The sequence below is a fragment of the Oncorhynchus nerka genome, linkage group LG22 (genome assembly GCF_034236695.1).
Source record: "Oncorhynchus nerka isolate Pitt River linkage group LG22, Oner_Uvic_2.0, whole genome shotgun sequence".
NCBI lineage: Eukaryota > Metazoa > Chordata > Actinopteri > Salmoniformes > Salmonidae > Oncorhynchus > Oncorhynchus nerka.
Window position 1 is genome coordinate 46,792,909 of NC_088417.1, and position 15,573 is coordinate 46,808,481.

The following is a 15,573-nucleotide window of genomic DNA, read 5'->3' on the forward strand; positions in this document are numbered from 1 at the left end:
TGCGTCTCTTATGTGCCGTGCGCTGCACACTAAACTCGCGAACGCTAACTGTGAACTACTCACTGGAGATGTGTGCCAGAGGCGTTTTTATGCCCACTCTGTAATACATTCATCTTTCTTCTCCTGCTCTTACTGCGCCTACTGTGTAGCTTCTCCTCAGCTCCTTATACCGTGGGTCCTTTTTGATATGAAGCTCTAATGGTCCCTCGCCTGCCATTTTAATAGAATAATACAACATAATCAAAAATACAACCCAATCCCCAAGGACACAAAAATATGAGCATGTTCAAGTAATTCTAGAGTACCATAGAACAGCCTACTGGGTTTATTTCAAATAAAGCTTAGATAAGCAAAAATAGAGGGCTCTCCTAGGCAGGCAAAGAACCCCTCTCTACATGCATATAGATATAGGCATAACTGATAATGCAGGAGAACGCTGATGCCACACAGTTAAAGCCAGAACCAGGATTTTTTTTCCTGCTGAGTATTTCCCCAACAGAGCTATTGGAGAGGACAACAGGGAGTAGGACCATTCAATCAGCCTTGGTCAGGCATAGGTTGTTAGCTGTGTACTGTCGAGAGCCTCAGGAGTGAAGCATAAAGCAAAGTAAAGTCAGTAGAAGCAGATCCGGATGAGAGGACAGAGGGAAATATCAGTGTCTTTACACAACAAGGGTCAAACAAGCCCAGGAGACCCACCACCTGTATGTATGTATGTATGTTAGTCTTGTGTCATCTTACGTTGACAATGTCTATTTGTTTATCTCTCTCCATATAGGATCCTACCCCCGACTCTCCCTCAGCTTCAAGCTAAAAAGGAACATCGGCTATTTCATCCTGCAGACCTACATGCCCTCTATCCTGATCACAATCCTCTCCTGGGTCTCCTTCTGGATCAACTATGATGCCTCTGCGGCCAGAGTGGCTTTAGGTAAGGACTTGTGTGTCATGGAATTTGTCATGTGACCAATGACTAAGCTCACAACAACCTTAGCCAAAGCAAAAGTCTAAGGCATGGTTAAACTAGCGGGAATCCATAGTGTAAGGGCTGGATTCAATCCGTAATCGTGGCTGTATCGCTGAAGATCCGTGGAAAATGTTTACGGGGATTTCGGATTGAGCAGACATATGCAGCATTTGTAACAAGTCCATGCTAGGTAAAGCTCCGCCTTATCTCAGTTCACTGGTCACGATGGCAACACCCAACCGTATCACGCGCTCCAGCAGGTGTATCTCACTGATCATCCCTAAAGCCAACACCTCATTTGGCCGCCTTTCGTTCCAGTACTCTGCTGCCTGTGACTGGAACGAACTGCAAAAATCGCTGAAGTTGGAGACTTTTATCTCCCTCACCAACTTCAAACATCAGCTATCCGAGCAGCTAACCGATCGCTGCAGCTGTACATAGTCTATTGGTAAATAGCCCACCCATTTTCACCTACCTCATTCACATACTGTTTTTTTATTTTTTATTTACTTTTCTGCTCTTTTGCACACCAATATCTCTACCTGTACATGACCATCTGATCATTTATCACTCCAGTGTTAATCTGCAAAATTGTATTATTCGCCTACCTCCTCATGCCTTTTGCACACATTGTATATAGACTGCCCATTTTTTTTCTACTGTGTTATTGACTTGTTAATTGTTTACTCCATGTGTAACTCTGTGTTGTCTGTTCACACTGCTATGCTTTATCTTGGCCAGGTCGCAGTTGCAGATGAGAACTTGTTCTCAACTAGCCTACCTGGTTAAATAAAGGTGAAATAAAAAAAAAAAATGAATTCAGTCTCCGTGACCACGGGAACATTGCCTTTCATTGTCAATCGCGCTATAATAGAGGATCTTCAAAGCTATGGATAGAAAACAGCCTTAATACAACATCATACAGTACACATACTAACAGGATGGTATGCTGTTTCTTTGAGCTAAGTTTTCAATCTCTAATAGTCACACCTTGCATTGCCAAAGCATATTTTCTTGAGTTCACATGAAAGATTAATACAAACTTGATACGATGCACTGGAGCTCTGCCCCAGTGATGTACTGGGCCGTCCACACCAACTTCTGTTTTTATTTTATTTGACCTTTATTTAACTAGGCAAGTCAGTTAAGAAGAAATTCTTATTTTCAATTCCGGCCTAGGAACAGTGGGTTAACTGGTCTAGGAACAGTGGGTTAACTGGTCTAGGAACAGTGGGTTAACTGCCTTGTTCAGGGGCAGAACGACAGATTTGTAGCTTGTCAGCTCGGGGATTCGATCTTGCAACCTTTCGGTTACTCGCCAATGCTCTAACCACTAGGCTACCTGCCGCCCCACTCTGTAGTGCCTTGCAGTCGATGGCGGTGAATTTGTCATGATGCAACCAGTCAAGATGCGCTCGATTGTGCAGTTTTAGAACGTTTTTTTACGATCCAAGATCCCATGCTAAATCTCTTCAGCCTCCTAAGGATGAAGAGTCGCTGTCAAGCACTGTGTGTGCGGGACTGTTTGGACCATCTTAAGTCCTTAGTGATGTGGACGCCAAGAAACTTGAATCTCTCGACCCGCTCCACTACAGCCCTGTCAATGTGGATAAGGGCGTGCCCTCCCCCCTTTCTTCTGTAGTTCACAATCAGCTCCTTGGTCTTACTGACGTTGAGGGAAAGGTTGTTGTCCTGACGCCACGCTGCCAAGTTTCTGATCTCATCCCTGTATGCTGTCTCATATCGCAGTCGGTGATCAGGCCTACCACCGTCATGTCGTCCTCAATCTTGATGATGGTGTTGGAGTCGTGCGTAGCCACGAGGTCATGGGTGAACCGGGAGTACATGAGGGGACTAAGAACCACCCCTGAGGGGCCGAGGGAGAGGGAAGTTTTCAGTCTCAGGGTTCCGAGCTTGGTGATGAGCTTGGATGGGACTATGGTGTTGAATTCTGACCTGTATATGAACAGCATTCTCACATAGTTGTTTACCCTTTTGTCCAGGTGGCAGGGGGAAGTATAAAGTGCAATTGAGATTGCATCATCTGTGGGTCTGTTGGGGTGGTATGGAGTGGGTCCAGCATGTTTGGGATGATGCTGTTGATGTGTGTCATGACCAGCCTTTCAAAGCACTTCATAATTAAAGATGTGAGTACTACAGGGCGATTTCCGCAGAGTTCTTGGGAACAAGGACAATGGTGGTCAGCTTGAAACATGTTGGGGTTACAGACTGGGACAAAAAGGGATTGAAAATGTCAGTGAAGACACTTGCCAACTGGTCTGCGCATGCTCTTAGAATTCGTCCTAGTATTTTGTCTGGCCCAGTGGCTGTGCGAGTGTTAACCTGTTTAAAAGTTTTACTCACTTCGACCCTGGAGAGCAAGATCATACAGTCATCCGGAACAACAGGGGCAGGACTCTGTTTTCCTCGATGCGAGCATAAAAGGCATTTAGCTCGTTTGGGAGTTCTGGGTCACTGGGCATCTCACGGCTGGGGTTCACTTTGTAATCTGTTATCACCTGCAAGCCCTGCCACATTCGGTGAGAGTTGGAGCTGGTGTAATAGGATTTCACTTTCCTCCTGTACTGTCATTTTGCATGTTTGATGTCTCGCTGGAGGTCATAGCATGCTTTCTTGTATGCATCCATGTCCGTGTCCCATTCCTTGTAAGCAGTAGCTCCAGCCTTTTAGCCCAGAATGGATATTTTCTGTCATCCAAGAGCGGTGGCCCGTTCTTGTAGGTTCATGCTCTACAACATCCGCAGAGTACGACCCTGCCTCACACAGGAAGCAGCGCAGGTCCTAATCCAGGCACTTGTCATCTCCCGTCTGGATTACTGCAACTCGCTGTTGGCTGGGCTCCCTGCCTGTGCCATTAAACCCCTACAACTCATCCAGAACGCCGCAGCCCGTCTGGTGTTCAACCTTCCCAAGTTCTCTCACGTCACCCCGCTCCTCCGCTCTCTCCACTGGCTTCCAGTTGAAGCTCGCATCCGCTACAAGACCATGGTGCTTGCCTACGGAGCTGTGAGGGGAACGGCACCTCAGTACCTCCATGCTCTGATCAGGCCCTACACCCAAACAAGGGCACTGCGTTCATCCACCTCTGGCCTGCTCGCCTCCCTACCACTGAGGAAGTACAGTTCCTGTGCAGCCCAGTCAAAACTGTTCGCTGCTCTGGCCCCCCAATGGTGGAACAAACTCCCTCACGACGCCAGGACAGCGGAGTCAATCACCACCTTCCGGAGACACCTGAAACCCCACCTCTTTCAGGAATACCTAGGATAGGATAAAGTAATCCTTCTCACCCCCCTTAAAATATTTAGATGCACTATTGTAAAGTGGCTGTTCCACTGGATGTCTTAAGGTGAACGCACCAATTTGTAAGTCGCTCTGGATAAGAGCGTCTGCTAAATGACTTAAATGTAAATGTAAATGTAATCCATGGCTTTTGATTTGGATACATTCGTACATGTATAGTCACTGTGGGGGAACATCGTCTATGTAGTTATTGATGAAGCCTGTGATTGATGTGGTAAACTCCTCAGTGCTCTCAGATGAATCCCAGAACGTATCCCAGTCTGTACTAGCAAAACAGTCTTGTAGCCTCGCATCTGCCTCATTAGATCTCTTCTGTATTCAGTGCATCACTGGTACTTCCTGTTTGAGCTTTTGATTGTAAACAGGAAGCAGTAGGATAGAGTCACGGTCTGATTTGGCAAAGGGAGGGCGAGGGAGGGCCTTGTATGGATTTTAGTGAAATGCTGCCTTGGTGTGTGTACTTTCTTGTTTGTTCATGAGTCATAGTTTGAGTGCCAAAGTGGTGTTGTCATGTGGAGGGATGTAGACAGCCATGATAATAATGGATGAGAACTCTCTTGGTACCATGAGGTATTCTATGTCAGATGAGCAAAAGCTTGAGATATCCACACTGGAAGCAGGCCACCAGTTCTTGTTAGGAAAAGAAAGACCCCTCCCCTTTTGGACTTGCCCGAGGCTTCTGTTGACCGATCGTGCTGCTGCATGGAGAAACCACTGTTCCATGTTCATAGATTGGGCTATCTAAGTTTCTGTGAGGCATATACTATTGCAGCTTTTTAAGTCTCGAAGACTCTCGAATTAAGCTCCTCTTCTCGTGTGACTGGACATTTGGACAATGAAACGGAGGGGATTTCTGGTTGTCAGCCCATCTACCGCGTCTATGTCTGCTGCATTTTGGTACCCTATGAAACAAAGAAATAATGACCTGTATGAACAAAAAGAACAGCTGAGTCAGAGTCGAAGTCGAGGTTAGTAACTTTTGAAAAGTGCTTGGCGGTCACATTTGATAATAGTATGAATTCTTGGTACAAAAAAAATAAAGAGAAACATGAAAAAAGTCACTAAATAGTACATTTGGTTTGGAGTAAAAGCATGATGGAGCAGCCTTACAGAACACAACAACCGAGATGCTTCCTAAAGTAGAGTGATGGATGACTGAAGTGATTTCTTTCCACTCTGATTTGAGTGCCTCTGCATTTTTTTGTTCCCTGTATTTTGGAAGTCATAATTTCTCACTGTCAACCTTCATTGCATAAGTCTGGCCCATGAGGTCTGTGGTGCTGCCTGCCTGCATAGGATATAGAAAGCTCCATTCTCCCTCACCCGTCCACATCGCTGGCGCCCTCGATAAGAGCAGCACTCTCCTTGATTGTAGACTGACCTGCGTTTATTTATCGGAGAGGGGAGGCATGTATGGGATTTAATGAAAACCAGATGTAAGGCTTGATAATGGAGGCAGCTGGACAGGGGGTTGGTCAACCCAAATCAGACCTCTGTTCAGGAACCGTTTGACTCTGTCCTGCTTTCAGTCATTTATAGGCACTAACAACAGAGGTATGGCTGTGTGCATTGCAATTGTGTATAGATGCAATGCCCTTCTTCTATCAACTTGTCATTGACCAGAATCAGAGCTGGAAAATGAAGTCAATTACAGATTGCAGAGTCGATACGAAAAAAAAGGCAGATTAATCTGTCATAAAAGAGTTGAATCAAGAACATATTGAATGAGTTAGCTTCACCATACAAGTAGAAAAAAACACCAAGACCCCTTTTTTAACAGTGAGCTGACCTCCCAGTTGACTGTCATCATTAAACAGAAATGGTTGTGAAAGGATGTGAAAGTCTATAGGAGATTCCTTGTCAGTCACAGCAGTCTGCTTGCTAGCACATTCAAATGAGAAGCAGAACAAACCTGATGTATCTGATCTGTGGTAAAGGCTTGAGTAGCTCTCTCTGTGGGAGTCCTCTGCTAATGAGGCGGACCGTTGGTCTCCAGTGATGATCTGTGATGATAATGGGTGGTTTCTTTTCCCAGGAATCACCACTGTGCTGACCATGACCACCATCAACACTCACCTGCGGGAGACCCTTCCTAAAATCCCTTATGTCAAGGCCATTGACATGTACCTGATGGGTTGCTTCGTCTTCGTTTTTCTGGCCCTGCTGGAGTACGCCTTGGTCAACTACATCTTCTTCGGCAGGGGACCCCAGCGCCAGAAGAGGGCGGCTGAGAAAGCAGCTGTCGCCAACAACGAGAAAATGAGAATGGATCCAAACAAGGTACAGTGCACACCATGTACTGTACATGGTTTTCACCTTGATAGGATACCCAGTATTTTAAAGAGTAGCCCACTGGATAGATGATACAAGTTACTGTATGTAATCACAGCATTGAAGAGAACCAAATTATTTAGGTAGTGAATCATGTTCGTGCACATTTAGATACATTCTTACTTTTCATACAATGCATACTTGATGAAAATGAGTGCTTAGTCTTTTCTTTATTGTGAATCGCTGTACAAGTTGTTCCTGTCCAGTCTTATTCTCATAATTTCACTGTGAACAGACACACACACACACACACACACACACACACACACACACCTGTGAGCTGACAGTTTCAGATGAAAGCAGTGGCATGACTTGATTCTTGAGCGTACTGTATATGAAGCTGATGTTTTCTCTTTCTTCACCTTATGAAAGTGAATTGAATTATTGAAAGAACTGACTGTGAAGCTAAAATGTAGTGAAGAACAGTAAGGAAATCACGATGAAGAATGTCACCACTTCAAATAGGGGGGTTGGATTAATGCTACTCTGCTTTACCGTCAAGGAGAACCAGCCTTAATAAGCCTACGTCAGTCTTGTGTGAATTCCAAATAAGGCAATTTGCCACACAGGCAGAGAATTTCTCCGTTTCTTTTGCCTAAATGAAATGGAATGAAAGGCCAGGAAACATTTAAAGCCCGTAAGAGAGCCTGTGGAGCTTGTGACGAGTATTCTTCCTGTTACATTGACCTGTTTTAAGCCTTGTTTACACCTGGTGCTATTGCCGCGATCATGTGCTAGTCGGAACTAAGAAGCTTGGAAATGTGCGACTTGCTAATAGGCTGTAGTTATGCACGTGATGCTTCAACCAATTAGTAAATTGGAAATTTCAGAGTTTCCTAGTTCCAACTATCACGTGAACACGACATAACATGTGACCGTATTTCCTGGTGCCTCACTGTATGCTGATTATTTGATAGATATTCCTTCAAAATAACATAAATTATTTTAAAGCTATTGATCCCATAAGTCAGTGGTGCTACCTGTCAATTATTTTAGAGACCGGTATAATTATTTAAAAGGTTTGACCACCCAGATCTGTTTAGACTTGATTATTGTCCAGATACAATGGATCCTTGACTACCTCAGGAGGTGGTCAGGAAGATCTGATCACAATCTGATCACAATGGATATTTTAATCATCTACACCTGTCAAAAAATGTGGGCAAATCAGAATGTTGACAAGATAAAGACAAAGGACGCATTTTACTCAGTACCTTGTTGAAGCAGCTTTAGTGGCAACTACAGCCTCGTGGCTCCTTGGGTATGACGCTACAAGCTTGGCACATCTGCAAGTTCAAACCCCCGAGCTGACAAGGTACAAATCTGTCGTTCTGCCCCTGAACCGGCAGTTAACCCACTGTTCCTAGGCCGTCATTGAAAATAAGAATTTGTTCTTAACTGACTTGCCTAGTTAAATAAAGGTCAAATAAAAAATAAAAAAATTGGGGGAGTTTCTTCCATTCTTCTTCTATTTTCAGGTATCTCCAGAGATGTTTGATCGCGTTCAAGTCCAGGCTCTGGCTGGGCCACTTAAGGACTGAGCGCTCTGGAGCAGGGTTTCATCAAGGATCTCTCTGTGCTTTGCTCCTTGAATCTTTGCCTCGATTCTGACTAGTCTTCCAGTCCCTGCCACAGACAAACATCCCCACTGCATGATGCTGCCACCACCGTGCTTCATCGAAAGATGGTGCCAGGTTTCCTCCAGACATGATGCTTGGTATTCAGACCAAAGAATGTCTTGTGCCTTTTACTGAGGAGTGGCTTCTGTCTGGTCACTCTACCATAAAGGCCTGATTGATGGAGTGGTTGTCCTTCTGGAAGGTTCTCCTATCTCCACAGAGGAACTCTAGAGCTCTGTCAGTGACCATCGGGTTCTTAGTCATCTCCCTGATCAAGACCTTTCTCCCCGACTGCTCAGTTTGGCCGGGCGGCCGGCTCTAGGAAGAGTCTTGGTGGTTCCAAACTTCTTCAATTTAAGAATGATGGAGGCCACAGTGTTCTTGGGGACCTTCTATGCTGCAGACATTTTATGGTACCCTTCCCCAGATCTGTGCTTCGACACAATCTTGTCTCTGAGCTTTATGGACAATTCCTTCGACCTCATGACTTGGTCTTTGCTCTGACATGCACTGTCAACTGTGGGACCTTATACAGACAGGTGTGTGCCGTTCCAAATCATGTCCAATCAATGGAGTTTACCACAGGTGGACAAAGTCCAAAGTTGTAGAAACATCTCCAGGATGATCAATGGAAACAGTATGCACCTGAGCTCAATTTTGAGGCTCACAACAGAGGGTATAAATACTTATGTAAATAACATATGTTTTTTTTATTTTGAATACATTTGCAAAACTTTCTAGAAACCTGTTTTTCGCTTTTTCGTCGTGGGATACTGTGTGTAGATTGCTGAGGATTATTAATTTATTCAATCCATTTTAGAATAAGGCTAACAAAATGTGGCAAGAATACTGAATACTTTCCAAAAGGCACTGTATAACAGAGAAAACATGCTTTGGATAGAAATTCGGATGTTGTGGACTGCATTTAAATAAAGGGATGTATAGTAGTTTCCTGTAGTATTACATTTTGAGTAAAAGTGTTCTTTTTTGGGGGGGAGTTTTCAGTGAAATTTGATAATTGCAGGTACTGCCTCTCTGAACATGGTTACCTTTACCTGAATTGTCTATTTTGTGTTGCTTCTCCTAGCAGCTGACCCAAGTGACCATAATGGTTTTTGTATGCTTTCAGTGGTTGGTGGGAAATGTAGTTCAGAGAGACGATACTCTGTATGCGAGAATGAAACAGAGGGATATTGACGCTCATGACTCAATGTGGGAACCAATCTTTGTGGATGACGCAGCGATGGGACTAGGCGATCAAAAGAATAAGGTACTGGATTAACAACTGAGTGACAACATATAGTAAAAAGAACCCAACTAGAACCACTTTGGTATTTCCTTTACACCACTTATTACATTTGACCTATAGTTTCCACCACCATCATTGTCCTCCCCTGAACTCCACTTTTAGATGCTGGTTTGCACATTCTAAACACATTTTAATTTGATGTGCGTATCTGCAGTACTCTATAGTAACATCTAGCAAATAAACACTGTGATTGATAGCTTCCCATTTTAGTAGATGGTGAAGACATGGGAAATGAAAGGGGGATACCTAGTCAGTTGTCCAACTGAACGCATTCAACCCAACCCCTCTGATAAGCCTCATTGTGCAATAATGTGTTTCATTCACCGTGCCCTCTCTGTCCTCGCCCCTATACCATACGTTATTGTTCAACTTCTGGAAAATGGAGGCGGAAAAGCACCTCATCTTTCCAGGGAGGGAATTAGAGATGGCTCTAGCTGCATGGCATGTGGGGTCGAGGTGGTCAGCCAGAGTCGGCTCCACCAGGAGAAGGGTGATAAACCCAGATTCCTCCATTCCTAGCATGTCCAGGCAAGGGGTGTTGAGTTGAAAGAACAAAATACCAGGCACAATTACAAACATATTTTAAACCCAAGTTGGGGGGACGTTATGGATAGCATCAATTCCATCCCCTCACTGTCTGACAACTTGGTGCCAGGGAGGTTGAGCTATGGGATGATGAGGAGGATGGCAGGATTAATCTTGTGGATCTCCTCGACTTTGAATCTGAGATTGAGGGTGTAGATACCGCTCTTCCACCATCGAAAATCCCCATGCCTCCTGTCCCCAGGACGGAGGAACCTTGATCTCCCCCACCTGAAATTTGAGCTATTTGACATTTGCTAGCGATCCACAGCCAAACTCGGCATCGAGTGGCCGGCTCCCTTGGGGGCCAGGATTCCGTAAGGGACCTGTACAGACCCGGGCCATGTGGCAACCCGTTGGTCACTGCAACCCGCCCCACAGTGGGCAAAGGGCATCAAGCTGGGCAAAGGGCAACAAGCCTGAACGGGACAAGAAGGGCCAGACAACTTAGGGTGCAGCCCTAGCGGCAGAGGAGTATTGTGTATGTGCCCTATCCAGCCTCTTTCGTGTTCAACGTGACCCACTCTCTCCTTACGCGAGCGATGACAGACTGACCAGGTGAATCCAGGTGAAAGCTATGATCACTTATTGATGTCACTTGTTAAATCCACTTCAATCAGTATAGATGAAGGTGAGGAGAGGTTAAATAAGGGTTTTTAATCCTTGAGACAGGATTGTATATGTGTGCCATTCTTAGGTGAATGGGTTAGACAAAAGATGAAGTGCCTTTGAACGGGTATGGTAGTAGGTGCGAGGTGCACTGGTTTGAGTGTGTCAAGAACTGCAATGCTGCTTGGTTTTTCACGCTTAACAGTTTACTGTTTGTATCGAGAATGGTCCACCACCCAAAGGACATCCAGACAACATGACACAACTGTGGGAAGCATTGGAAAATCTAAAATCTATGAATAAAACATCGGAGAACAGTGATATTTTACACACACATGAAGGTACCCATAAGCAATCATTTCTGATGAAAAACAAAACTTGGTGGATATAGCGTTTTTAACTCTTTGTATCATTTCTCACCTTTTAGATGGACCCACATGAAAACATTCTACTGGGCACAATAGAAATTAAGAATGAGATGGGAGCGTCGGAGCTGACCCTTGGTCTCAGTGACCCCAGGAGCACAATGTTAACTTATGACAGCTCCACCCTGCAGTACCGCAAAGCAGGGCTGCAGGCCAGGCACAACTTTGGACGCAACACTCTGGAGCGGCATGTGACTCAGAAGAAGAGCCGGCTACGGAGGCGTGCTTCCCAGCTGAAGATTAACATTCCTGACTTAACTGATGTAAACTCTATCGACAAGTGGTCGAGAATGATCTTCCCCACTGTATTTTCCTTGTTCAACATTATCTATTGGCTCTACTACGTTAACTAAATGGACTTCAGCAAGGGCAGAACTAAACAAACAACAAAAATGTTGCTTGTATTTCTCTGAATTGGTATTTTGGTGTTTGTTCTTGCAACACAAGACTGAATTACTGAAACAAAATCAGGACTGATTCCATTTGAGCTTGGAACACCTTAATTGCTGGCTAACACATGAAAACCTTAGAGGAGAGAAAGATTCAGAACATATATGGTGCCTGTACCAGAGTTTTTGTTTATAATTTAGATAATTTAGTGAATATAGTATTTTATCATTTTAAAGTGTTTGTTTGCATATATTTTTGTTTTATTTGTACAATCTATATTTAATTTGTTGCCAAAACATAGTTAGAAATATTAATGATATATTGATTTTAAAATGACTCACAGACCAGAAAGACATTCCTTAATACAGCTACAAGCACATTCAGGTCAATCTTTTCTAAGGTGTATTCATTCAAAGAGACAGATGTGATGTTATTTATCCTACAATTGATTTTGTCTTTATATTGTGAAGTTTCCATTTTCATAGTATTGCTATATGAAGTCATAGCATGAGGGTTTTATGATGAACCAACCTTTTCTACGTTGATATAGTTGACAAATCATAAGCTTTCTTTTAAGCATTATTTCAATTCTAAGAAAACATTTGATATTTCAAACAACAGAAACTAACATCATTCCAAACCTTGACCGAAGAAACTAGAAGTTCAAGCGTATAGACGATTCACATTGAATGCTATAGCACACCGTACAGAGAAATGTATCACTAAGTGTATCAAATGCATCACTTGATTGATAAAATGTCAAGCCCCCTGTCAACTGAGAGGTTGAATATATTGCAAAAAAGGGGGACAGAAGAAGAGAGAGAGACTGAGAAAGAGAATGCTGCATTAGTCATCAATGCAGTTCACGAGTCAGTGATACAGGGATAGATGCTGTATGTGATCAAAAGGTATCTTGAAGATAGATACACAAATGTGTATCTTAATATTGTCCTTTGTCCATTTTAGTCCTTTGTTCACATATCCTTAAAATTACAGGATACAATGATGTATTTGTTCATGCTTGCTCTTCATATAGATATACCGAAACACACATTGGCTCTAGTTTGTTAAGAAACATCCAATAGCACCAGATATGTCATTCCTAGTCCTAATGACTGATGACATTGAGCCAGCAGTTAAGGCGTCTATCATGGGCATTTTGTGATGCATCACAAGCCATTCTTTTCTATCACAATGATGTGTAAATATCTCCTGTAAAATGATTGATTGTTTAAAAAGGAATGATATCTATCATAGTTCCAGAGAGGATCCATCCAGCATTTGTCCATTACATAATTCACTTCAGGAAGCTGGAAGGGTTTGCATGACGGTTTTGAGCAACTCCACATACTAAATATACATTGTCATGACTGCCATTACTAACATCCAGGTTTCGATATTAACCATACAAAAGAACATGTACGAAAGAGAGAAAAGCCTGCTCCTGCAAGCTGGTAAGACAAACCAGAATACATAAAAGCACAATACTGCTCCAAATCTTAATTGAAAAGGGACTGTCCTCTTTTATTTTAAAGATATGTTTCTTTTTTGGTTATCAGTGCATTCCATTACTCTACTTTTCTGACAAATCATTACCATAAGTATACTGTAACAATACTACTTTTCCTTCAATTTTTACCTTAATGGTGATACTCCATAAAGAATCACGCCTAGGTATAGCATTGCCAGTAGTAGAATCAGCATTCAACATACAGTGTATTAAGACACCTTGACTTTTTCAAAATTTTATTACGTTACAGCATCATTCTAAAATGGATTAAATCGTTTTCCCCAGCTCATCTACACATAATACCCCATAATGACAAAGCAAAAACTGTTTTTTTAGAAAATGTTTCAAATTTATTACAAATAAAAAACTGAAATCACATTTACATAAATATTCCTTACCCTTTACTCTGTACTTTGTTGAAGCCTCGAGTCTTCTTGGGTATTACGTTACAAGCTTGGCACACCTGTATTTAGGGAGTTTCTCCCATTCTTCTCTGCAGATCTACTCATGCTCTGTCAGGTTGGATGGGGAGCGTCATTGCACAGCTATTTTCAGGTCTCTCCAGAGATGTTCGTTCAGGTTCTGGCTGGGCCACTCAAGGACTTGTCTCGAAGCCACTCCTGCTTTGTCTTGGCTGTGTGCTTATGGTCGTTGTCCTGTTGGAAGGTGAACCTTCGCCCCCAGTCAGGTCCTGAGCGCTCTATAGCAGGTTTTCATGAAGGATCTCTCTGTACTTTGCTCTGTTCATCATTCCCTCGATCCTGACTAGTCTCCCATTCCCTGCTGCTGAAACACATCCCCACAGCAAGATGCTGCCACCACCATGCTTCACCGTAGGGATGGTACAAGGTTTCTTCCAGATGCGACACTTGTCATTCAGGCCAAAGAGTTCAATCTTGGTTTCATCAGACCAGAGAATCTTATTTCTCATGTTCAAAGTCCTTTAGGTGCCTTTTGGCAAACCCCAAGCGGGCTGTCATGTGCCTTTTACTGAGGAGTGGGTTCCTTCTGGCCACTCTACATAAAGACCTGATTGGTGGAGTTCTGCAGAGATGGTTGTCCTTCTGGAAGGTTCTCCCATCTCCACGGAGGAACTCTGGAGTTCTTTCAGAGTGACCATCGGGGTCTTTGTCACCTCCCCCGATTGCTCAGTTTGGCCGGGCGGCCAGCTCTAGGAAGAGTCTTGGTGGTTGCAAACTTCTTCCATTTAAGAATGATGTAGGCCACTGTTCTTGAAGATCTTCAATGTTGGAGACATTTTTTGATAGCCTTCCCCAGATCTGTGCCTCGACACGATCCTGTTTCTGAGCTCTACGGACCCCAATTCCGTCGACCTCATGGCTTGGGTTTTGCTCTGACATGAGTTGTCAACTGTGGGACCTTTTATATAGACAGGTGTGTGCCTTTCCAAATCATTTCCAATCAATTGAATTTACCGCAGTTGGACTCCAATCAAGTTGTAGAAACATCTCAAGGATGATCAATGGAAACAGGATGCACCTGAGCTCGATTTCGAGCCTCATAGCAAAGGGTCTGTATACTTACGTTTTGCTTGTAGATTGATGATCCGTTTTTTTTGTCAATTCGTTTTAGAATAAGGCTGTAACGTAACAAATTGTGGAAAAAGTCAAGGGGTCTGAATACTTTCCAAATGCACTGTAAATTAAGAAACCTCAAACATTTTTTGACACCAAAACACACAATACTGTAATAATACTACTTTCCTGTCTGTTTGTTTAACTTATTAGTGAAACCCCGTGAAAAACCGTACACGTTGGAATTTCCATATTTGACCACTGTCTTTATAAAACAACATTTTTCACAAACTGATACAAAAGCCATAGTGGCAGTATATTAGATGTTCCAAAATAACTTGGCACTCCCTCCAAACAGAGATAGTTTCAAGGATTAGACTAGACCATTCGCATTTCTCTATTATTTAACCCCCGCTCTTATACTTACTTTCCTTGGAATAGTAATGGAAACAAAAACAGGGATAAATGCACAAATATTATCAATGATTTATCTTAGTGATTTCTGATCTGATTTGATGAACCCTAGATGATCGGTAACAATAAAATATAGAAAACATGTCCATGAACATTTGTATTATCCTTAAATGCAGATGCAGTGACTTCACCTCAAGTTCAATTGTGTATGTTTTCAACATCATTGATATTCACAAAATATGTCATATTGCTTTACATCTACATGCTTTACATCTACATGCTCTTTTCTCAATACTGTCAACTTGTGTCCAGTTCCTTGCTTTTGATTAGGTCCTCTAACACAGGGGTTCCCAAAATGGTGTCCGCAGCCAGATATGTTTTATTTGAGTTTTTTTTAATGAATATTGCTAACAGATTAAAAATATTTTGGCCAAGAGAGTCGTGGAATACATTTAGAGGTTGTAATACAGTACAATACTATGTCATTCTATTAATCTATAACATACAGTATGTTCTTAACCATGGGCAAAATGGGTCTGGGATGCTCACAGGGATAATGGT

At 42.9% G+C, this 15,573-nt stretch overlaps 1 protein-coding gene across 1 annotated transcript in view; it reads left to right on the forward strand.

Annotated features, from left to right (window-relative positions):
• Positions 1-15,164, forward strand: part of LOC115105264 (gamma-aminobutyric acid receptor subunit beta-2) — an 86,180-nt gene extending 71,016 nt beyond the window's left edge. The window contains exons 7-10 of the mRNA XM_029627066.2: positions 779-931; positions 6,324-6,568; positions 9,368-9,508; positions 11,166-15,164. Of these exons, the coding sequence (XP_029482926.1) occupies positions 779-931; positions 6,324-6,568; positions 9,368-9,508; positions 11,166-11,516 (890 nt within the window). The 3' untranslated portion in view covers positions 11,517-15,164. The remainder of the gene's footprint in view (positions 1-778; positions 932-6,323; positions 6,569-9,367; positions 9,509-11,165) is intronic.
• The last annotated feature ends 409 nt before the right edge of the window (positions 15,165-15,573 follow it).